The 23,740-nt window shown below is 41.6% G+C and overlaps 1 protein-coding gene across 1 annotated transcript in view; it reads right to left on the bottom strand.

Moving 5' to 3' along the window:
• ZCCHC7 (zinc finger CCHC-type containing 7) overlaps nucleotides 1-23,740 on the bottom strand; it is a 123,029-nt gene that overhangs the window by 29,397 nt on the left and 69,892 nt on the right. The window contains exons 5-7 of the mRNA XM_075020500.1: nucleotides 13,173-13,216; nucleotides 11,828-11,953; nucleotides 9,431-9,601 (exon numbers count right to left, since the gene is read on the bottom strand). Of these exons, the coding sequence (XP_074876601.1) occupies nucleotides 9,431-9,601; nucleotides 11,828-11,953; nucleotides 13,173-13,216 (341 nt within the window). The remainder of the gene's footprint in view (nucleotides 1-9,430; nucleotides 9,602-11,827; nucleotides 11,954-13,172; nucleotides 13,217-23,740) is intronic.

Here is a 23,740-nt window from a genome sequence, read left to right as displayed (position 1 = left end):
CCGCCGCAAGCCACCACAATAAAACAAAAGATTTGCCAAAACACACACTTTTCATCACCTCCGCATGGGAACTGCCGCAGGAAAACACACAATGCTTCCCTTCAAAACCACTCCTGCATGAGCAGATGTCGAGACCTCTCCCCGTGCCACCACCGCAGACGGCCGCTGCCGCCGGCGCGGAGCGGGCCGGGCTGGTTAACCGCCGGCGTCGACCGGGCTCCCGGTAACGTTTACTTACACTTACCATTAGGCAGATAGTGACTTCGCCGCAGGCGTGAAAAACGGGGGACGCCGCTGGGGAACGAGGGAAAGAAGGGGGGAAATCCCGCGCTTTCTGCCAAGGCGCCCAGGCGGGGGCCCACGGCCACCAGCCAGCCCCCCTCCCCGGACGTGCCCCCTGTATACCCCCAGCCACATCCCCGCCGGCAAGAGGCGGCCACGTTCCCCCCCGTGGCAAGCACTGGCATGGGTTCCGAAAATGACAGAAAGAAGAAGAAAATCTTCCGGGAGAGAAGAGGCCAACGGTGGTTTACACGGCCAGAAAAGGCATCAGGACACGGGGAGAAGATTGGGGGCTGGTTCCCGGGAAGGAGCACCGCTTACGGGGTGCATGGGGTACGCAGACACGCGCGTCGTCTTTACACGAAGGGGGACGGCGGCCACAGCGTGGATGAAGAGCGACGGGAACCTGGGCACTGCCGGCTCCCGGGTGAGCTCGGACAGCTCGCCAAGCACCCGCGCTCCGTTTTTCCCTAAGTATACAAAGAGACACTGCCCTGCCTGCCGCGTTTGCCTCCTCCCTGCCACATCACCCCATTTACAAAGTCCTTTTCCCATCCTCGCGGCTGGCAGGTGAGATTGTAGACCACAAGCCTCATGACATCCACCCGGCTGCCACCGGACCTGCAAAACGCAGGACGTCCACAGCATGGGGTTTTCAGTGTATACACACACAAGCATAAGTGTGTATATATATATATATATTTATACACATGCATGCATATATAGACACACCTGTATAAGTGCACACCATGTCCGATGTGCTCTTTCCCAGGGGGAGCAACATACAGCCAAAAAGAGCTGCACCTGAAACTTTTGAACATCTCCACCACCTGCTCCCCTGATGATCTTCCTGAGGAGAGCACACGAGGTTGAGCTACTTCCAACACAACTCCGTCTAAGATGACTCCATACGTTCTCAGGGCTGTCTCAGGGAAAGAGACTGACCTAACAGATAATAAATGTACTACCTTGAAAATGTTTTAAATGACTTTGAATGTTTTCAAACCAAACTAGGCAAAGCACCTTGAGCTGCCTCATGTTCACTTCTGGACAAAAATGTAACTGTGGACAGTCACTCTGAAATAGACTGTGCATGGGAGCTTGTTCTGCATTCTTTGTGTCACAAGAAAAGACAGTGAACTTTCTGAGAAAGACAAATTTAAACTTTTTTTGAGCATTCAAAGTACTTGATAGCATCTCAAAAAAATTAGGGAATATATTAGTCTTTTCCCCAACACGGTATTAAGATCTGTTCTATGAAGGCTGCAGTAGCATTTTCAGAGTATTTTGGAGAACTTTGGGGAACATTGGACTAATTTAGCCCCAGGCTTAGAGCAAAACCCTGTGGTCTGCCTCCAGCTCCTACAGACAGCAGAAACATCCCAACAGGCAGACTGATACAGAATAGTCGCAGTAACGGGGCTTGATGAAACACTTTCAGGCTTTTGATAAAATGCCCCATGCAGGACTCGTACATTCTTTACAGAAAGTAATTAGCAGAGGCACAGACTTATGGACCTGTTATTATGATCAGCTTACATAGCCTGAAAACAGAAATGACTATACTACGTCAGACCACCCACCCATGGTCTCTAACTGTGGCCTTAAGCCAATGCCTCATGGAGCTAAAAAATGGGGCAAGCACACACACTTTCCGTAACGCTCTTCCACACCCAACCGTTTTAAGCTCAATGACTGCACAAGCTGAACAAAGTTTCTATGTGTTCAATAACCTTCCATGGTTTTCTCTTCCATGAACTGCTCCGGTCTCCTCTGGAACCTGTTCTGGGTTTGTGTGGTGGGTTTTGGTAGTGGGGGAGGGGGTTGCAGGGGTGGCTCCTGTAAGAACCTGCTAGAAGCTTCCCTGGTTCCAAGTTGGACCCACCTCTGGCCAAGTGCAACCCAATCAGCAACAATGGTAGTGCTTTTGGGATAACATATTTAAGAAGGGGAACCTGCAGCGGAGGAGGAGATTGGGATGGGAGAGGAACCCCTCTGCAGACACCGAGGTCAGTGAAGAAGGAGGAGAGGAGGGGATGCCCCCACAGCCCGCGGTGAGGCAGCAGGCTGTCCCCCCCAGCCCATGGAGGGGAGCGGGGAAGCAGATGCTCACCTGCAGTCCATGGAGGACCCCATGCCGGAGCAGGGGAATGCCCCCCAAGATGGCTGGGACTCCATGGGAAAGCCCGCGCTGGAGCAGGCTGTTCCTGAAGGACTGCAGCCCATGGGGAGGACCCATGCTGGAGAAGTTGGTGAAGGACTGCCTCCCATGGGAGAGACCCCACGCCGGAGCAGGGGAAGAGTGAGGAGTCCTCCCCCTGAGGAGGAAGGAGCAGCAGAGACAACGTGTGATGAACAACTGCAACTCCCATCCCCTGTCCCCCTGTGCTGCCGGGGGGAGAAGGCGGAGAAAATTGGGAGTGGAGTTGAGCTGGGAAGGAAGGAGAGGTGGGGGGAAGGTGTTTCAAGATTTGGTTTTACTTCTTATTATCCTTGGTTTGATTTGATTGGTAGCAAATTAAATTGATTTTATTTTTTTCCCCAAGTTGAGTCTATCTTTTGCCCGTGACCATAAGTGGTGAGTGATCCCTCCCTGTCCTTCTCTCGACCCACGAGTGTTTCTTTATATTTTCTCCTCCTCATCCCACTGCGGCTGGGGCGGGACCAGTAAGCAAGCGGCTCCGTGGTGCTTTGTTACCAGCTGGGCTTAAACCATGACAAACCAGAGGAGACTTTCTGCATCTACTGCATCCCTCGGTAAGGAGTCTCACAGGTCTGCTACCAATTGCACAAAGAGTCATCTCCTTCTGTCTCTTCTCAACCTAGCTCCTACTGCCTTCATCAGATGTCCCCCAATTCTTGTACTGGAAGAAATGATGAACAATTATCCCTAACCACTGTCTCCCATCATGGATTATTATGAAGCTCTTTACAGATCCTTCTCTCTGTAATCTCTCTTCCAGGCTGAAGAGTTGTAGCTGTGCTGAAGGATGCAGAAGAGAGGGATGAAAGTTGCACCAAGGTGTCCACTGCTTTTCTGGTGATTCCCAGTACTTCACCAACTTTTTTTCACAGCTTGTGAACACTGAACTGATTGCTGGGGGGGATTGTATCTCATAAGTCTAAAATTTGAGTCCTGAATAGTAATGCTCAGAGCCCATCATTCCACATGCAAAGATGGGATTATTTTTCCCCAGGCATTTTACTTTACATTTACTGCAACTCAAGTTCATCCTCCATTTTACTGTGCTCTCCCTCCATTTCTTACAGTCCTTGGGCAGCTCCTCACAGATGGCTCACAGCACTGACACTCTAAATTTAAATTCAGTCTTCTCAGCAAATCTTGTCGCCCTATTGTTCACCCTTTCCCATGTCACACTAGCATATCCTACCTTTATCCTCTTATGCCATGCCTGTTTAGTTTCCTTAAAAGCTTTTGGTCAGGAACTTTGTCAAACACCTTTTGGAAATTGTAGACTATGTCAACTAGATCATGATTACACACATGCTTGTCGACCTTCTCCTCTGAAGGACTGCAGAGATTTCTGAGAAGTGGGATTTACTTTACAAAAGCAATCGTGATTCTCCCCACATATATCATGTTCACACATCCATTCCAACATGCCCCTGCTATTGCAGTTTCCGTTAGTTGGCTTGGTGTACACATCAGGCTGGCAGACCTGGTTACGCAGATCTCCCTGGAACCCATTTTAAAAATTGTCATTTTATTGGTAACTCAGTTACCCATGAGGCACAAAGAGAAAGGTTGCCCACTGCCATCACTAATCTGGCTATTTCACCTTCCAGTTCCTCTACAGCTTTTGGGTAATCATTATCCAGTTCTGGTAATGGGTTAGTATTCATAGGTTAGTAGCAACCCTAACATTCTCTTCAATTTCAGAGAGATTCTCTGATGATTCCCTGCACAAAGTAAGGTTTTGGTGTGGGAATGTCCGTGGTTTCTTCCACTATGAATACTAGATGCTAAAAAAATATTTTTAGGTTGTTAGCAACAGTATTATCTTGGCTGAGTGTTCCTTTCATGTCTTGATTGTCTGTTGGTGTTACAGGCTTCTTGCTCTAATGTGAAGAAAGATTTAGTGTTGGTTTTGACTCCTTTGCGAAGTGCCCCTTAAACTCTTTTTTAGCCTCAATTTTGCACTTTCACATTTAATCTGCCAGAGTTTACAATCCTTTCTGTTTTCTTCATTTGCATGCACACATCAGGTTTTCAAAGGATACCTTTTTGATTTTTGTAACCTCTTTGACCCTGCTGCATAGCCTCACAACCTTCCTTTTACACTCTGCAGTTCTGCCATGCCATCTTTCTTTCCAAGGATGGGCAGATGAGACCCTACTCTTACACTCCAGCGTTCACTGCACAGGTAGCTTCATGCCTGTCATGCACAACTGCAAGAGATCTACCTGAAAGTTTCAAAGACAAACCTTTCTGATTTAAAGTGAACCTAAATGAGCAGAAAAAATACATGCCCTGATGTTCCTCATAATCTACACAACTTAGGTAAGATTTAAATTTTGGGATGATAGAAGACTTATAATTCTTTACAGAAAAGAAAATTACTTTATGAGAACTGGCTCCATAAAATGTGTAAAATAGAAAAGGTGGCAAGAGATGCAAAGAAAAGATACTTAAGACTACAGTTCTGTCAAACTGCCTACCAGAAAGGGAGTGCAGAAATATGCTGTTCATGTTCTTTAAAGTAATGGTACTGTGTACACATTGGCTATAAGAAAAAGTACAGCTAGAAGAGGAAGACCAAATGTAAATTTCTAACGTGCAAATACCAAAAGAAATAGTAAACTCCCAAATGTGCTGGGCATCATTTGCATACCCCACATATCATTGCCTATGGTGAGCCTGTAACAAACTCTCAGTCCTCCTACCCTAACTCCTTGTGTTTGGTGTGGCACCAGGCCATCTCCAGCACAAGCAGGATGGAGACACGAACAGTCCAATATATAGCCCCTCTCCCCCGCCTGGAAATGACACTCAGAAAGCACACGGAGGGAAGTCTTTCATGTCCGATTGTTAAGCTACGGAGTTAAACCTCCCACTGAAACTCAATTATTCCATGATTCTGCGATATGGGGATTGAATATAATCATAGAGGTTACGGTACATAAGCTTTACCAGGTAGAAGAGTTATTCAGATAAACTTCTGTATTCACTGAAAGGGAGGAGAAAGCCTTCTCAAGATCTCTCTCATTCTTTGACCAAATAGAAGAAATAAAGGTAGGGAGGAGACATTTAGAAAGAGATTCAAATATTTCTGAATTTTAAAAAACCCCAATGTTTAGGGTAATTGAACAGGTGCATCTGGAACACAAACATTTAAGCCATATCTTTAGATAGAAAATGAAGTAGGAATGTATGATGATGTTATCACAGCTTGCCTTTTATCCTCAACTTTTGGAGTTTCATTTGAGGAAAAGAAATAGCATGAAACGTTAATTCCTATGTACAGGACTGAATTTCTGGGACATGTAAAACCATAATAATATTATACAAGGTTAAAAAAAGATAAAAATATCTTCAGCTGCACTTTTATTTTCATCTGTGTTTTGTTTTAGTAGATCATCTCAAACTCAAAGGCCTTCAAACTACTTCTATCTTTCTCTTCAGTCCTTACGGCATAACCACTGCTACTACCGAAAAGCCACAGGGAAATTAAAGAAAGGACACAGCAAGTCTTCTACCTGTATTTATGAAATATGAGGACAAATCTTCATGTTACAGTCATACATGAACCTCCTATTAAACTGAAGTGTTCTACTGCAAAGTCATTACCTTCCTCTAGTTTATGTTTTTAAAATTCGATTCAGCACTATCTACGTACCTGTATGAGAGGTACACAGATCTAAAGACTATCTGGGAAGGGCTTTGTACACACACACAAAAGCACATGAATACAAGACCTTTCCAAGTGTAGTTTTCTAGTATCACTTAATCTCATAAAGTGATAACATCATTGCAGTATACTTGCCTGGTTGTAATCCCACAGATATTTAATCTTAAATATAGCTATTAACCTTGAAAATTTTGCGTGTTTTGACAATCTCTTTTATTCTTCTACCAAACTTCCAACTGATATAGCATTTAATACTTTCTTAAGAATATTAAAGAATGCTTTTGTGTAAGAGTCTTCTTCAGAGGTGGAACATTCTTGTCAAAATAGTTCATCCTGCACTGAAACTTGACATTAAATTATTCATCCAGGAAGCAAAAATTTAAAAACCAGTGGTGTCTAGCTTTGAGGTACACCATACTCAAAAAATAAAACAGAAATTGCTGGTTTGATGTATTCCAATAAAACAAAAATCTCTGAGCTGTTACAAAAAACCTTCTGTTAATATATATATATCTGTATTCTGAAATACTGATAGAAGCTTTTACTTAGGCTACATGATGTTTGTAATAATTTTAAATGCTCCTGTTCAAAATCTGCAGATTTATTCCAGAGCATGCAGTGGTGGTGCATGACAGTACATTCCTCACATCCAGGATTCCTGGCAATGAGTATAGAACTGACCTAACCTACTGTGCAGTATCATAAAATCACAGAACGGTTTGGGTTGGAAGAGACCTCTAAAGATCATCTGGTTCCAACCCCTCTGCCGTGGGCAGGGACACCTTCCACCAGACCAGGTTGCTCCAAGCCCCATCCAACCTGGCCTTGGATACTTCCAGGGATGGGGCATCAACCACCTTTCTGTGCAACCTGTTCCAGTGCCTCACCACCCTCACAGTGAAGAAGTTCTTCCCTATGTCTAATCTAAATCTACCCTCTTTCAGTTTAAAACTGTTGCCCCTTGTCCTGTCACCACTGCCCCCGGTATAAAGCCTCTCTCTGTCTTTCTTATATCTACTGACTCTCACTAGCAGTCATAACAGCTTTGGGCAGACTGTCAAGAGCAAAATAGTTTTCTACTTGTTTCAAAATGCATTCAGAAGAGTTGAAGAAATATTTTTAAGAAAGGACATCAGGCACTGAAGAGTGTGTTTCCATAATGGTGCTATTTAAATGATAAGAGTTTTGAGAAAAAAACTCTCACCCAAATAAAGTCCCGTGACCTTACCTCCCACCTAGTCTTCAGCACAGAGAATACACTGTATCTGGATGACCTTTAATATACTTCAGTATCCTTACAGTACTTGAACATTTTTAATATTTCCATACCTGGTTTTGTGCCAAAGTTACTCACTCATTTATCCAAGACAACTCTGAATGCTCAGTAAAATCTAACAGCAGAACGCCTGTGTTTTATGGGGCCTTTATCACCCTATGAAATAAATGGAAACCCTTCTCCCGTTGTGCTGCTCAACCTGAAACAAGCAGCCAAGCAACTAGTGGGAAACACACTTGTCCTGGTTTCAGCTGGGGTAGAGTTAATTGTCTTCCTAGTCGCTGGTACAGTGCTGTGTTTTTGAGCTAGGTATGAGAAGAATGTTGATAACACACTGATCTCTCCACTTGTTGCTAAGTAATGTTTAGTCTAAAGTCAGGGATTTTTCAGCTTCTGATGCTCAGCCAGCAAGAAGGCTGGAGGGGCACAAGAAGTTTGGAGGGGACACAGCCAGGACAGCTGAGCCAAACTGGCCAAAGGGGTATTCCAGACCATGTGGCATCACACCCAGTATATAAACTGGGGGGAGTGGGGGTAGGGTGATCGCCGCTCAGGGACTAACTGGCATGGATTGGTAGGTGGTGAGCAATTGCACTGCGCATCATTTGTACATTCCAATCCTTTCATTATTGCTGTTGTCATTTTATTAGTGTTATCATTATCATTATTAGATTCTTCTTTTCTGTTCTATTAAACCGTTCTCATCTAAACCCACGAGTTTTACTTCTTTTCCCAATTTTCTCCCCCATCCCACTGGGTAGGGGGTGAAGTGAGTGAGCGGCTGCGTGGTGTTCAGTGGCTGGCTGGGGTTAAACCACAACAACACTGAACATACGATCTTTTAGCAAGATGAAAGGAGCGCTTCCATATTCCCACCTGACAGAAACATTTGTACTATGAATGCAGATGCAAGCTTGCTAACAACTCTGAAATGTTGTTTTGTAAGGTATGGTATGGAGATTATTATTTGCATTAAGTACTTTTTTCTCTCCAGTGGTTGTGATACAGAGGCAGCGTAAGGTAATATGAACGAGCAATGAGAGTGACCAGCAACAGGACTAGAGTGTCCACCCAAACTGTATAAGCTGGTCTAAGTAGAAAAAGTTGGGTTTTGAGTAGTGATGATGGAAAGCATCAGTGTGGTTCTTGTGGGATTAAGACAAAACATCAGTAGGTTCCAGACATTAAATGTTTTCAGCAATATTTCTCTCTTAATAGTAGAGTACACAATCCTGCAACTGTTCCACTACTTTAGAAATTCTCTTACACTATATATTTGATGGGCCTGTCCATAGGGATATGGAAGTAGAGAGACAATTAATTTCATCATTATCTCTCTTCTTGCATGTTCATAAATAATAGAGGACTCTACTGAAAAGCAGGCAGAAACTAAGCTAAGGCATATGAATATGGTTGTAGACCTGCTTCGTTATAAGCTAATGTCAGATAAAATTTTTTTTCACCCATACTTGCATAAGAAATAAAGTGTACCATTTCCATTTTGTTTGTAAAGTACGTTTGCAACGTAAAAACAGCACGGTTATAAATGCCTCCCAAACCCATTTAGACATTAGTTTAAACTTCTAACATTTTCATTGATGAATATGTGATCATAGTGAAAAAAACATGGATCTGGAACTCTTGGACCACCAGAGTTATTCTTTACCTCTTGCTGGCATGCTTGCAGCATTCCATGTCTCCTAATTTCAACCTCCCTTCACCTCCAATTCAACAGAAATGAGGACATTTTTCTCCAGCCTAACTAAACAGGACAAAACTAAAGACTGAGTGTTTACAATGCTCCAGTCTGTGTTCTTTGAACCATTCTTCATGAGAACTGTGATACTGTTAGGTAACAACTAACTACAGTATTTTCACATGCTTGTACTATGCACTATATAAAATTAAAGAAAATATGAGAAGACTGTGGTGGTTGTAAATTGAATTTTTGACAGATACAAAACCAATAATGACTGAGCTCTTTGCCATGGGCTATACTCACATCAGCATAATGCCCCCTCATATCACAGCGATTGCATTGTTTATTCCAATAGGGTCTCTCAAGACATTCCCTGAAATAGTGGCCAGGCAAACAGCAGTTCAAACAAAAACGTGCTGGGCAACTGTTTTGTAGATGACCTCTTCCTGCACACAGACAACAACAGGGAACTCTCTATGGAGAAACAAAAAAAAGAATTATGTTAAGTGAGAATGTTTCAAAAGATTAATGAAAAGAAAAAAAATCAGAAGAGGAAATGAAGAAGAAACCACCCCAAATAAATGTCTACTGCTTACTAGGAATTGCAGAGATGTTAACATTTTATCAAGGAATCGAAGTGAAGGAAGACTATGGATAGAGTAAAACTCAAAGTTGTAGCTCCATAGACTCCCTGTACTTCCTTGATTTGGACCTTGCATCAGAAGCACTTGTTAAATGGCCAGTGCCCAGTGCTGAGTGAATACAGCAAAAATAATCATTAAACTGGAAACCATATTTTACTCAGAGCAGAAGTGTTGGGCACTCTGTACGAACACTTATTTTTTTATTAAATTTCTTAAAAGCTGAAAACCAAAACTGTATCATAGGAACATGATACACAGTTTGTAACACAACATACTGGACCGGTTTGTAAATATGGTCTATGCCACAGACCACTGCACTGCTGTCCTGGTTTCAGCTGGGATAGAGTTAGTTTTCTTCCTAGTAGCTGTTACAGTGTGTTTTGGATTTAGTGTGAGAATAATGTTGAAAACACACTGATGTTTTAGCTGTTGCTAAGTCGTGCTTATCCTAAGGTAAAGATTTTTCAGTTTCCCATGCTCTGCCAGTGAGCAGGTGCACAAGAAGCTGGGAGGGAGCATGGCCAGGACAGATGACCTGAACTAGCCAAAGGGATATTCCATACCATAGAACGTCATCCCCAGTACATAAACTGGGGGAAGTTGGCCAGGAGACACAGATCACTGCTCGGGCATTGGTCAGTGGGTGCTGAGCAACTGCATTGTGCATCACTTGTCTATTCTTGGGTCTAATTTCTCGCTTTTACTTATATTCCTTTTCATTACAATTATTATTATTTTTATTATATTTCTTCTTCTTCTTCTATTTTATTTTAGTTGTTAAACTGTTCTTACCTCAAGCCAGGATTTTTACTTTTTTCGGATTCTTCTCCCCATCCCCCTGGGAGCAGGGAGGAGTGAGCGTGCTGGTTAGTCGCCGGCTGGGGTTAAACCACGACAACTACAAGCAGGCTGGGTGGGAGCAGGAGGCTGGTGGGGGACACAGCCAGGAGAGCTGACCCCAGCTGAGCAAAGAGATATCTGTACCATACAGCATCATGCTCAGCAACAGGACTGGGGGGGATGGAGGGTGTCCAAAGTAGCTGTTGCTCAGGGACTGGCTGGGCATCTGTCTGCTGTGTGAGTGAGTGCTTTTGCATCACTGGGTTTTTTTATTTCACTTACTATATTGTCTTTATCTTTAGTCATGAGTTTTTCTTGCTTTTGCACTTCCAATTCTCTCCCCCAGCCCACAAGGGGTGCATAAGTGAGGGGCTGGTTGGGGGCTTAGCTGTCAGCTGGGGTCAGCCTGCCACAACCCCACGGCTACATGGCTTGTGACTCACACAAATAAGCACATGGAGTGACAAATATAAAATGCTGAAAGCTATTCTGCAGCCACACCTGTATCTCTTTAAAGCAAATTTTCCCAGTAAGTGAGTGTATCTTCACTCCAAGGGCTTATGTTTCAGCTAGGTGGGATGTAGTCACTCAAAGTCTCAGTGTGGGTAACAGCCTCAGGGACTGAGGTTTTTACAGACTCTGTTGTGGGGGACTGGTAAATCCAGACTCTCATGCAACTGCCCCCATTTATTGAGAGTATAGTGACTGATCTTTAAATGTCTAACCCCTGGACAAACTTTCTGAATATTTGGCATCTAAGTGAGTTGCTTAAAGTTATTTCCCATTTCATCTTGTCTATAATTTTTAGCACTATTCTTATCATGGTTCATTATATAGGTAACTGCTTTCATTCGTTTACTAAGGGTGATTTTTGGATTCCTTAGGTTCTCCTTGTTTAAAATACATTTGAAAACCATTTTATGTCTTAAAACTGGTTTTACAATATGAAAAAAAATGTTTCTATATTGCAGTTGACTCTCTTTTTTGCTCAGTTTATACTTACAGATTTTTTCCTTTATAAAAACAATAAAAGCAATGAGCTCCACAAAACAGACAGCTAATTTTATACCTCAAACTGATCTTGTGCAAAGTATCCTTCAACTTGGAGCAACCTTTCAATGAAATAATAAACCACTGAAGCAATGCTTCTATTGGCAAGCACAAGACTATTAGAAGAAATAGCTGCATCTACAAGGAATTTAAGTGTTGCCTTTACCTTTGGACTAAGACAGTTCTTGGACAAATGACCTGGTCTACCGCAATTTCTACAGGTAACATTTTTAACAGCTGTGTAGTACCGCATACTGGTATGCCTCGCACTTGCATAGTTGGAGATCTGTGCCTGGTGAAACAAGAAGAAAGAAATGTATTTACCATTTGAGATTCTGTGGTTAAGTGTTTGTTAGAATGGGAAATTTGTAAAGGACACTGCTGGTAGTGTTCAGTTAGAAATCTGACTTTTTACAAGTACAATTTACACATCCAGGTTTGAACTGGATAATTCTGTTACAGACAAACGTGCATTGTCTAGAAGAAAAGTATTGTCTTGTTCAAACTTCGACTTCAGGACATTCTTTTTTGCTGTTTAAAATTGCAGTTATGAAGTTCTGCTTTCCCTTGGTTAATCAAGACACTCTTATTCACTATGCTATTTCATGACAAACTGGAATTTTTACCAGAATACAAATATAACTAACATTAATTGCAAATGCAAGTTACACATTCCCTTGCACACATTAAGGAAAACTTCTTGGACAAAGTACAATGCTATACAAGCCTAGACCAAATCTGCAATTTGCAATTGTAAAGAAAGATTTAAAAAGGAAAAAGAAAAAAAAAAAAAAGAGAAGCTGGAAACAACTCTCTCTCTCTCCCAGTGACCTCACACATACTTACTGCCTAGGCAGATAGAACTGAAAATCCTATCTTCAACCTTTATTGCTTAGTAAACATCACAAAACGGAAATAAAATTTTGGACAAGTGAACAGGAGAGGTACAAAATACCATTTCTCTTAAAGGAAAGAATTTGTTGATGTCACCTGATTATGTAAGCTTTACTGAACCTTGGAAAGAGAAATCGAAGGAGTCAGACTTTACAGCTGAAGCTCACTCTTCCTGGATGCTACAGTACCTTGCACGAGTACTCCAGGTTACAGCCTAACTGTACCAACTCCTGAGCCCAGTCCAGCCTCTGGGAGTGCAGGAAAGCTAAACAAACACAGATGGCTCGCAGTGCTGCCTGTGGGAATGCAATTTAGCTGCCACGGAACAATTACTAGTCTCTGAAGCAACTGGAAAGGAAGAACCGACTTCCTCCTCGCAGAGCATGTGGAAGCGCTCAGATTCCCGGCATCCTCTTCCCACTCCACTTTGTGCCTGCCCCAACAACTGAACATCCTCCTGCTCTACGAGAGCTCAGGCTTCACCTGCCATTGCAAGGACGCTGCTAACGACTGCACACCAAAACTACAGATGGATTTTTCAATCCCGTTTATCTTGCTCTGCTTGTTAATAAATATAAAAATAAAGAATTATGGAACAATTGGGTTGTCCGTGTTACCTCTAAGTCTTTATTACAGATGGACCAGTCCACATCAGCTTCTCCTGAAAAACAGAAATAAAATTAATTTTATTTTATTTATATGAATATTTTTCTATAATATATTCAACATTACAACTACTGCATTTACTGAAACTGATAGCAGACTTTGAATGTACCAAAGTGAAGAAACTAGTTCTATCTTCAGTAAAGGAAAGCTACCAACCTGCTTGGCACCAAACCTGATTCACCTTAAAATCAGCACATGTTCAACTATTGGGTGGACTTTATTTGACACCACCCTCTTGTCCTGCCCCCCCCAGGGGATAAATTCAGGCAATGATTTAATTTCTTCAGAGGCAGGGACTCCAAAGCTTCCAGTTCCAGCCATCTGAATTATCTCTGCCTGCACTCATGGGGATGCCCAGCTAAAGTCCAGAGGTTGCCAGAGGGATAGCACGTGGAACAAGAAGTTAATGCACAGCATAAAATATACTTTTCCCCCTTATGAATTCACAAAATCTGTGTCTTCAGCAGTGCTTTCTGACTGCTGCATGCCAAAATGACTTTATACATAACCACAGCAACTAAGACTGTAAGCTAAGTAATTCTATTTCAAAACAGGGTTTGGTAATGTGCAATAAATCAGGACGACACACTAAATTATCAACTGTCACACCATAACCTCTCACACACAGCCTTTGGACTGGCAGAAGTAAAAAGAAAAAAAATCAAAGAGGAAATAAAAGGCAATAAGCTAAAAGAATAGGGATGCAGTTACAGCTGTTTAAAAATTCTGCACATCAACACTGTTTACTTCTCTCACTGTGCAAAGACAGCTGTACCACCACAGCATCTTTTTCATCATTAAGGGAGGATTCATGTCAACGGAGGTGTTCACGTTACCTATACTTTTACAGTAACCATTACAACTTGTGCGCAAATTAATGATGTGTGTTTGCCGACTTTTTAATGCAAATTGTCCCATCCTGCTCTCACAGTCCAAATCTGAACCATCTACATGTGTTATTAACACAAATCACAACATCAAGATTTACAAACAGTAAAAAAAAACCCAGTAAAAATTTATTGACCTGATTTTGATTGTACTATTCATTTCCAATAAAAGGCAGATGACTAGAAGTTAAAATTATACCATCTATAATGTCATGTCTAACCCTTCTTTTACTGAAAAAGTCGGTAATTTCAGCTAAGTGTGTAATGCACTATCTGGATACAAGGTACGTCACTCAAACATAGAGCAGGTGCTTTAGTGCATAATACCTGCTTGCTGCTGTTCTTCATCCAAAAGTTGGGGCCAATACTACCTGCTCTAATCTGAACAGCACTCTGAAATATTTTTATTTTCAACACTCTCTAATGTCAACAATCCTAACGACCATAACAGAGACATTAATAATGAATTAACTGGCCTACTTGTAAAGCAATTTGAGTGATGTGTCATACATAAGTCATGGTATGCATAGCAACTGGCACAGCCAGAGCTCAAATACAAGCATCCAACGGATCCTTCACCCAAGCATCACTCAGGGTAAGAAGCGATCACCAGAACAAGAGGTGGTGTCATGCCCGCAGCCCTGGAGTTTGCTTCTCCCAGACTCTCGGCTCCCAGCAGAGAGGACGGAAGGGACAGCATCGCATCAGCTCTCTTCAGTGGAAGTGAGTCATGGGTACGCCGAAAGGAAAATTAGGCCTTTTGGTGTCTAGTCATTAAAAGTAAAGAAACGCACTGACAAATTTGAGTGCATTATTTATTACTTGGAAGCCTGTTAAGGAAATTCATTCATAAAGAAAAAGATATTTGTAATTCAAAACTCTGCCCTGGCAATCAGTACTGTGAGTGCCATGTTTCACAGAAATGCACATGCAGAATGGTTGACAGGTTACAGATCAAAATTACCAGCGAATTAACTCCTGTTAATCATTAGGCATGTCCTTCCTGAGGACAAACCAACTAAGTTTCTCTTCTTCACTGTCAAAATCCCCTGCTTCACAGGGGAAAACCATAGTACAATGATTCAAATATTCCTAGTGCTAGAAACTAAAACTGCTCAAATGAGAACATAAATACAAGAGCTTTAATGCCGAATGAAATAGTACAACAAAATCTCTCTTTACTAAATCTGTTTGGTGACCTGAAAGTTAAGTCTAATTCACAACAGAGTGCATAAGGCTTTGTTTTCAGTCACAATAAATTCTCCAGACTGAAAGATGAAAGAAGAGTTAAGCTTCTGCAACCAACTTGAAATCTTGCTTTAGAGACACCTAGAAAAAACCTGCAATGATTTTTCTCATTAACCACGGCATTTTGTCTGGCACTAAATGATGAAATAAATCACAAAACTCTGCTCAAGCTGACAAACACACCACCACCACCCCACCACCCCGATTTAGTTTGCAGCTTTGGACGAATTAACTTGTCCAACAGGTACTTGAGTCTCTGGGTGGCTGCGGGTTCCTCTGATCTGGCTTTCTGGCCACTCCACCTCCCACCAGTCCTGCTGCTGCCCTTTGCTGGTCCTCCAGCAGCAACACCCATCGGCACGTTGAAGTCTCCTTTGTACCACGCTCTCCCTGGTCTGTAGCACCCATAATCTTTGTTTTCACTCCTTAGTACTCAGAGTCATGAAGGCGACAGGTCTGGGACCACAGGTTTGGAGAAGCTCTTTCCCCCAGGACACAGCAGTGGCTTTGCTCGCAGCCCTGGGGATGGACGGGGGGCCGGCACCCCTCACCACCTCGGGATGCCCGAGGACCATCTTCTCCCACTCCACAATCCCAAACAGCAGCCTCAGACCCCGTCCTGGGACTGAGAGGGCAATTTTGGTCAAAGCACAGACATAAAAGACGTATGCTAATTACTGAAAGTTTCCGTATTTAGCAAAGGCTGGTACAATGAAACCTGCCACCTGATGTTTTCCAAGGCCAAGCCAGTACAATGTTAAAGCATTTCATCCTTTTTTCAGATGGACACACACAGAGAGGGTGGATTTCTGCCTTAAGGAATGGGGCTATGAGTACTTTATTTTTACTCTTAAGAAAGCAGCAGTTTAAAAGCTGTTCAGATAATCTCTGTCAAGACTTTCCTCTTCTTTTGTGGAGAAGCTGCACACACAAAACTTGCTACTTAAAGGATCCTGTGAGTTTTTACAGTGTATTAATAAAATCCTCCCAGAACATCTTCAACAAATTCATGCTTTTATTCTTTCTCACCTTAGTTTGTTAAAAGCAATCTCATTTTTAAGATTATATTATTTCTTATTCTTCAACTAAAAAACCCCCTGACTTTGTCATATAAACTTCTTGTATTTAACTTTGAAAAAATGTCAAATTGTCAAACTGCAGAACAGAGAAGAAGAGAAGGGAAAGAAAAGGATGCAAAATATATACCATTTAGATGAAAATGGAAGCTCTGTACAAGGTTCTTCCTTGTAATATAAAAATATTACACTTAGGCTGTCCTGTGCCCCTATACAATAGCATAAATGGTAAGCAATGGCTTTGTTTTTATTTAAAGAAAAATTTTGAAAGATCTGAGAGATTCACATGTATCCCTTCACCAGCATGAAAATGTAAATTTCCGAGCGGCGCTGATGGTGAAGCCAGATTTAGGACCACTGTTCAATGTGCATTCAAGCCTTCCCTCTTTCATTCCAGAAAGGGAAAGGAGGGGAGGAGGGAGAACGAGGACCAGCAGTCAAAACCTGAAATTGCCCGGAGGAACAATCCGCTTCCACAGAACAAAAAACTGACTTAGAATAAACAATAAACTGTTCAGAAGATTTCCTTATCTGCTGTACCACCGATGATCCCAGCGGCTGAGCAGGCTGCCCCAGCAAGGCAGGGCACAGTCGGGCACAGATTTTGACCCCAACAAAAGTCACACTTTTATTTCACTCATCGGAGCTGGGAGAAAACACATCCCTGTTCTCCGTGCAAGTTCAGCCTGCCCTGCAAACATTTATTTCATCGCCTCATTTAACAACACAGAGAAACTGTAGAGCATGGACATTCAGCTTTGAAAGTAAAACACGAAATTTTCTAAAAGAGGAAGGCAAGTGGTGTCCCCCCTTTCCTTCTAGATGGAAAATACATGCAGACATGTATTTTATTTAGTTTATTTTGCTATCAACTCGGTGAAATGGGCTGCTTCAAGCTGTGACGGTATGATATGTGGCCTGAAGGGCAAATACGTTTCAAAGCTGGGCTTTAAAAATTGGATTTTGACTGCTAATTAATATAGCACATTACAGAATAGAGAACCCTAATTACATTCTACTGTAAGACCTCTGTGGCAAGACTGTTTCAGACACATGTCTGAACAATATTTAGCATGTCAGGACACAGCTTCTGCTTCTGCCGGAGTAACAAATAAAATTTTAAAATTATAAGCCCTAAAAATTATCTATATCTGTAAGAATTTCACATTGTGACATTTTACATATATCTGAACATTCCTGTTTATGTTTGAACCAATGTGATTCCAGTCCTATTGTAACATAATTTGCTAGAACGAGTTTCACATTTTTTCGGTTCAAGTAAAAAAGTTTCTTTCCAAAAAGAAAGGAATGGAGGTATGAAGTGATAACAAACAAGCAGTGTCCCAGAACAGAAATCGAAGATTGCCTCCCTACATCAGATTTTGCAAAGCACAGGAATTCAGGTTTCTATGGACTAGGATGCACTATACATATCTCTTTTCTAGGAAGATCTATTCCAAGTACCCATATACCCCTGTGTCACCAGAAGTTTTTGAAGTAAACGATGCCTGCTCTACAGCCACCTAAGACTAACTGTGAACTGAAAAGGCAGCTAGTCCTCCTTACGCTGCCTGAAGTTCCTGTTCAAGCTGCGTCCAGGCACAGCACAGCTCAGGTACACAGGGTTCCCAAATATCGCTGTTTGCAGGGAGGGAACCGCAGGTCTGAACGACTCCTTGTGCAGGCAGTGCATCTCTGGTTTCTCGCAGTTCCAGCTCCATCCCAACGTGGACAAATGTCCTGGAGGGCATCAGGGCTAGGAGATGCACCGCAGCCACAGCAGATGAAGCACTCTCTGCATCACCCAGGTACTCGAATTAACCCCTGTGCAGAAGAAGTGGCATCAACTGCGCTATTTTTCTTAGACACTTCGAAGGATTTCTCAGCTTTGCTTTGATGAGCAAAAGGCAATTTACTTAAAAACGGGACACCTGCTGTTATAATGGATTACATGGCAATATCTCTTAAACGCAACTTTAGGAGACCCATAAACTCCCACAGAGAAATCAGTCGATGTAATCATTGACAGAAGTTCAATTTGAGAAATTTTCTCATGGCAAGGAAAGACTCTCCTGCCTTCCCCTTGATATCTAATACACATATATGCACAGTAATATGTACATTTTTTTGTCAGTGAGAAAATACCTGCAATACTTTACTTTTAGCAACCTTTACCTGATCCAGCATGCTGTTTTTGAAAAGCATCACCAAATCGGAAAGACGACAGTGAATGATCAACAAAACTCAACCCGTTCTTAAATTAATTAAAATGTAAGAAGTTGATTGAAGCAAAGGTAGCATTGGCCAAAAGCATATCAGAGTTTAAAAAGAAAAAAACACACACCTCTGAACAGTTCTGCACAAGTGAAAAAAAACCAAAAAACCCAAGACCTATTAAAGTAACTTTAAGCAAACTTAAGCTGCCATTACCCATGGGAGAAGACTTAACCGTCATTGCCAGAGAAGAAAAGTCTGACGGTTGGGGGCTACGACATGGTAGTTATAATCCCCAGGCAGCATGTTCAGCTGGGGCCCGCTGCAGGGCTAGAGCTGCAGTTTTCAAGAAGACTCACAGGTCATGAAGTTTAATACACATGAATTAAGAGTACTTAACCAAGCAGAGATGCATGCTTTTGATATTTAAAGCAGACATTAAGAAATACAAAAATCACCCAGGTGTTAGCACATCCTGCCTCTTTTTATGAAATGTCAGGCACCCAGTATTGCGTTTCAGCGCGGTGTATCTCTTTTCTGAGTAGCTGAACTGTTAGACAATTTCTCTAACGATAAATCCTGCAACTTCTTCCAAGTGTATGCCCTTTTGCATCTACCTCGACTCCATATATTCTTATGACTATGTATGGGTAAGATGTTTCACACACTAAGTAGGAATAAAAATGTGCAGTGAAAAAAGCAGAAGATAATATAATTCTGTATATCATATTCTTGAGGAATATGTATACTACCAAATCGCTAAAATGCATAGACACATGTTAAAACACATAGTGTGCCTTTTCTATTATGTAAGTACGCATAATTTTCTGTCTGTTTTCTGTCTCATGCTATAAACACTGCTTCCTTTAGTCTTGACCACTGCTAGTGATGTTAATTCACAAAACTCAGCGGCTCATGATTTTCAAAGCTTAGCGCAACATTTGCAGAACAAAGTAGATTTTTCTCTCTTTTTGGTGGGTACAAGTATGGGGACCACAGGAACAGTTAAATTCATGGCATGGTTGGTCTACCACACAGTCGGGGGAATTCTTTAAATAGAGCCTGTCACTCTCTTTGCCCATCAATGGGATTTCCTTCTCAAACTGCTGATTCGTTCAGGTACACAACAGAGGAAATTTCAGTTAACCTTTGTTTCACCCCGGGGAAAAATCTGTCTGAAAAGTATAAAATGAATAGATTAAAAAAAAAAAGAAAAAAAGAAAGAAAAGCTGCAGGGTTATTCTTCCTAGTGTTCACAGCAGTCAACGTTAAACAGAGAAAAGGAGGCAAACATGAACATTTCATTCCCACCAGAGAATAAGGTATAATATATGATTTAGAATTTCCATTGTCTATACTGTGATTTCTAATTTAGAGAAGGAAAGACTGAACACAAATCTATTGTTCTCATCGGGTGCATCAAGAATTCACTTTTTGACTATTTCCTATATGACTGAAAAATGAATAATAGGTTACTCTGAAGAGAAAGCCTTTTTAGCTATTTGATTAAGTTGTCTTAAATACCTTTTAGATTCCAGCAATCCTTGGTGAAGAGAAAAATAATAAATGCTAACTCAGAATTACACGTGAAAAACTGCACTCAGAGATAAAATCAAAAGTACAGTCATAAAATAAAGGGAAGTTTCAGGATAGACTACTGCCAAAAATGTCTTTAGACTGTTCTAAATTTAATATTCTAAATGAATATTAAAAAACCCTGTTTTGAGATACAATTATAATTTCAAAATAGGAATAATAATTTTCATTTTTTAGTGTCATTCATCTGACAACACTCCTGTAGTATTCACTCTGGTATCAAACTGAACGTTACTGTAAACCACCCCCCCGTCTCCACAGGACTGACTGCTGGCAGAGCTTGGGCAGTATGGTCAAAGTCCTGGCATGGAGGACTAGAAGGTCTGCATGGGTTTAGCTCCAGTGGAAGTGATATTCTGAAACTTCTTACCGGATCAATAGGATGCCAAGAATTGATTCTGTAGTACCGACTTCAATATCACCAAGGATATTTCTGTATTTAAGTGATCGTTATTGCGCAGCAGATTTTGTCAGTGGCAATACAACACTTCATCGAGGAAGGTCATAAGGGAAGCCGGAGGGTTTGGCAGCTGTATAACCATGCAGAATCTTCATCTCTTAATCAGCCCTTGAAGAGTGGTATCTATTACAGTTATCAGTGTTAACTGTTGGAGTCCAGAAGCCTAACCAGTGCATACACATTGTTCTGATGATTTGTACAGAATCCTTCATACAGTCAGCTAAAATGGTACTCAATTAATGGCTATGACCAGAACCTGAAGAGTACTGTTGCTTCACTTCTCAAGTATCATTGAACTGAAAATCTACAGTTGCATCTTGGGAATCTATTGTGGCAACATATTGCATCTTTTTCCACCATTACAGAATGAAGGAGATGTAAATAGAAAAGAGGGAACAAAGTCCATGGGGCCTTGTTCTACTGAGGCTTGTGGTGTCTGATCTGGCAAAGCCACAGTGCCTAAAAGAAGCCGTGTAAGAGATGTGCCAACAACACTATTCTTCTCCCCACAATAGAGAGGAATCCAAATTTAAAGCTCCTTGGAAGTGATTCATTAATGTTTCAACTGAATCACAAGCTTAAAACCATTAACCATCAGCTGTATCCTAGAAAAATAGCATGGCTCTCTTGATGCTGCCATTAGGATGAAATATGGAGCTAAATTCCTGAGTTTGAAGAATACTGATGTAGATGAGTATCTGAAACTTTTAAAGCTTCATTGGGGCTCTTACTTGCCCCTACTTTTTCCCTGCAATTCCAAAAATCTCTAACCCAGGAAAAAAAAAAAAAATAAAAAAAATCACATTCCAACATGGGCTAACCACCAGTCTTTGGGTATGGGCTAGAATTTCGGTTCAACGATCTTTCATGCTGATAACCTGGCCCATTGGGCAAACGCAAGCTAAATCATCCCAGTTCTCATGATTCCTTCCCACCTTCAAGGTCAGACCAGGTTCCCACATGGTGACGTGGGAGAAGAACAGCTCTTGGAACATGGCAAGAACCACCACGGGGTGTCTGGTATGAGGCAGACCCAGGGTGGTCAGGCTATAACAGCTCCGAAGGTGGCAGTTCTCAGTGCTTTCACATTCTTTTCCTGGGAGCATTCAAACGAAGTCTGCAGTGACTAACCTATCTCTAGAGAACAAACTATAACAATAACTAGACATTGTGGCTTGATTCTGATTTCGCACTTCTGCTGTTCTTAAGAGAAGCAATTTATAAATTGTTAACACAACCAGACTTAGACCGTGGCTATAGCTTTTCAAGGTTTTGAAATATTATACATCATGTGGTAGCTTCACAGATATGAAGGAGGAAAACCCTCAACACTTCTAAAGATACAGTTGGAAATGTGAACACCCTTGTACTAAGGTGTAATGCTACCAATAAGGTTTACAGGTTTCAAAGTTAGTACAGAGCCCTGACGTGATGAAGAGCAGTCTAAAATGACAGTAGAACAGAAAGTGAGAGGGATTTACGTGGTCTTTACCTCCAGATGAAAGGAGTCCCAGAAAGCCTGATCAAAACCAGGATGCAGGAAACTGCGCAACTCCGAGAGCAGAAATGAAGTTTGAGCTAAAGCTAATAAGGAGACCTGCGGGGTGAAATCCTGTTGGATATATCCCTAGTTCCTCTTTTTATCCCCCTGACGATAATAGCAAAGGTGGAACAGAAGATGCATGTGGGAGGCTCCTGAAAAATATTCATACTGAAAGTAATACTTCTACAATTCAGGAACAGAAGTTGATGTCACTTCATGGATTTCCCATACATCAAGAAGTCTGTCCCCATCTGCCATGTGTGAGGAATGCAAACAGTACCCTGGGCACTACAGTGCCCTTCCACATTAAATCTTCCTCAAACTCGCATTTTCCAGGAAAATGAAAACATGAAAAGTGATCTGGTAACAGTACTCCTAACAGTAAGTGGTAACAAAGCACTGACGCAGCTGAGGATGTGTAACGGCATGTAGTTATTTTATGAGAAGAAAACTCCAGTGTTAATACTCTGCTCTAATTTTGGTCTTCCTGAGCTTTTATGACCTTACTACCACACAGGCAGATTCTTTAGTCCATATCTGCACGAACCACAAACACCTCTCACAGCAGGAAGAGGCCGAGAGATCTTCTCAACACCTTCTTCATGGTTTGTAAGCATGCATCAATCAGGATGGCTCTTCTGACAGTCACTGCCATGGAAGATCACAGTTTGTCCCAGCAAAGAGGATACACTGCTCTCAACCTGCTGTGAAGCTCTGTAGATACTTAAAATGTAAAAGCACCAAACGGCATTAACATGCTGTGGGAGCCTTGAGAATCATACTTCTTGAGAATGATCTTACACTGGGCTCTGAGGAGCAGAGATTGAAATGCAGCGAAGAATTCAACACAGTGTCCTTTTCCATTTCAGTCCTCATTTTTTGGTGTACTTTGTTCCACATGAAAATGACATCATTTTCTTGTGAACAGAAAAAAACTAGGATGGACTTCTCAACATCAGTCTTCTGCTCGCAATAGAAAACAGAGTTTTCCAGAAACACATGATTTCTATACTAAGAGGCACAATTGTAAGGTGATGAAAAATGAAGCGGCCTTGCTAAAGAACTACTGATTCTCTCTGGCTAGAATAGTTTTGTCCTTGCAACAAGGACCACAGCAGAAAAGGTGTCACTCTCTTTCCTCCTCTTTCCAAAGAAAAGAGAAGGTGGGGAAAAGGAAATCTGTTCTCTATTCATAATCAGCAAATAACAATTCTGAATGAGAGAATTAAATTTGTGCTTATTTAAAAATGTTTCAGTCGTTCAAGGAAAAAAAAAAAAAGAATTCGAGAGCCCTGATTTCACCTCTGTTTCCTGTGTACACTAACGCAGTGGTCTCGACAGCAGGGTGCAGGCACCCCCAGGGGTGTGGAAGACATTCCACTGCAGCACGGGAAGAAAGGGGTTTTTTTTACCATTAAAAAATAAAATCAAAATATTTTTAAAATAGTGTTTAGTTAATCTTTTTCTCATCCTTTTTTACGTTATAATTTGTGTA

The sequence above is a fragment of the Buteo buteo genome, chromosome Z, assembly GCF_964188355.1.
Source record: "Buteo buteo chromosome Z, bButBut1.hap1.1, whole genome shotgun sequence".
NCBI classification, from domain to species: Eukaryota; Metazoa; Chordata; class Aves; order Accipitriformes; family Accipitridae; genus Buteo; species Buteo buteo.
The sequence above is the reverse complement of the archived record's forward strand: the minus strand, read 5'-3'. Positions and strand labels throughout refer to the sequence as shown.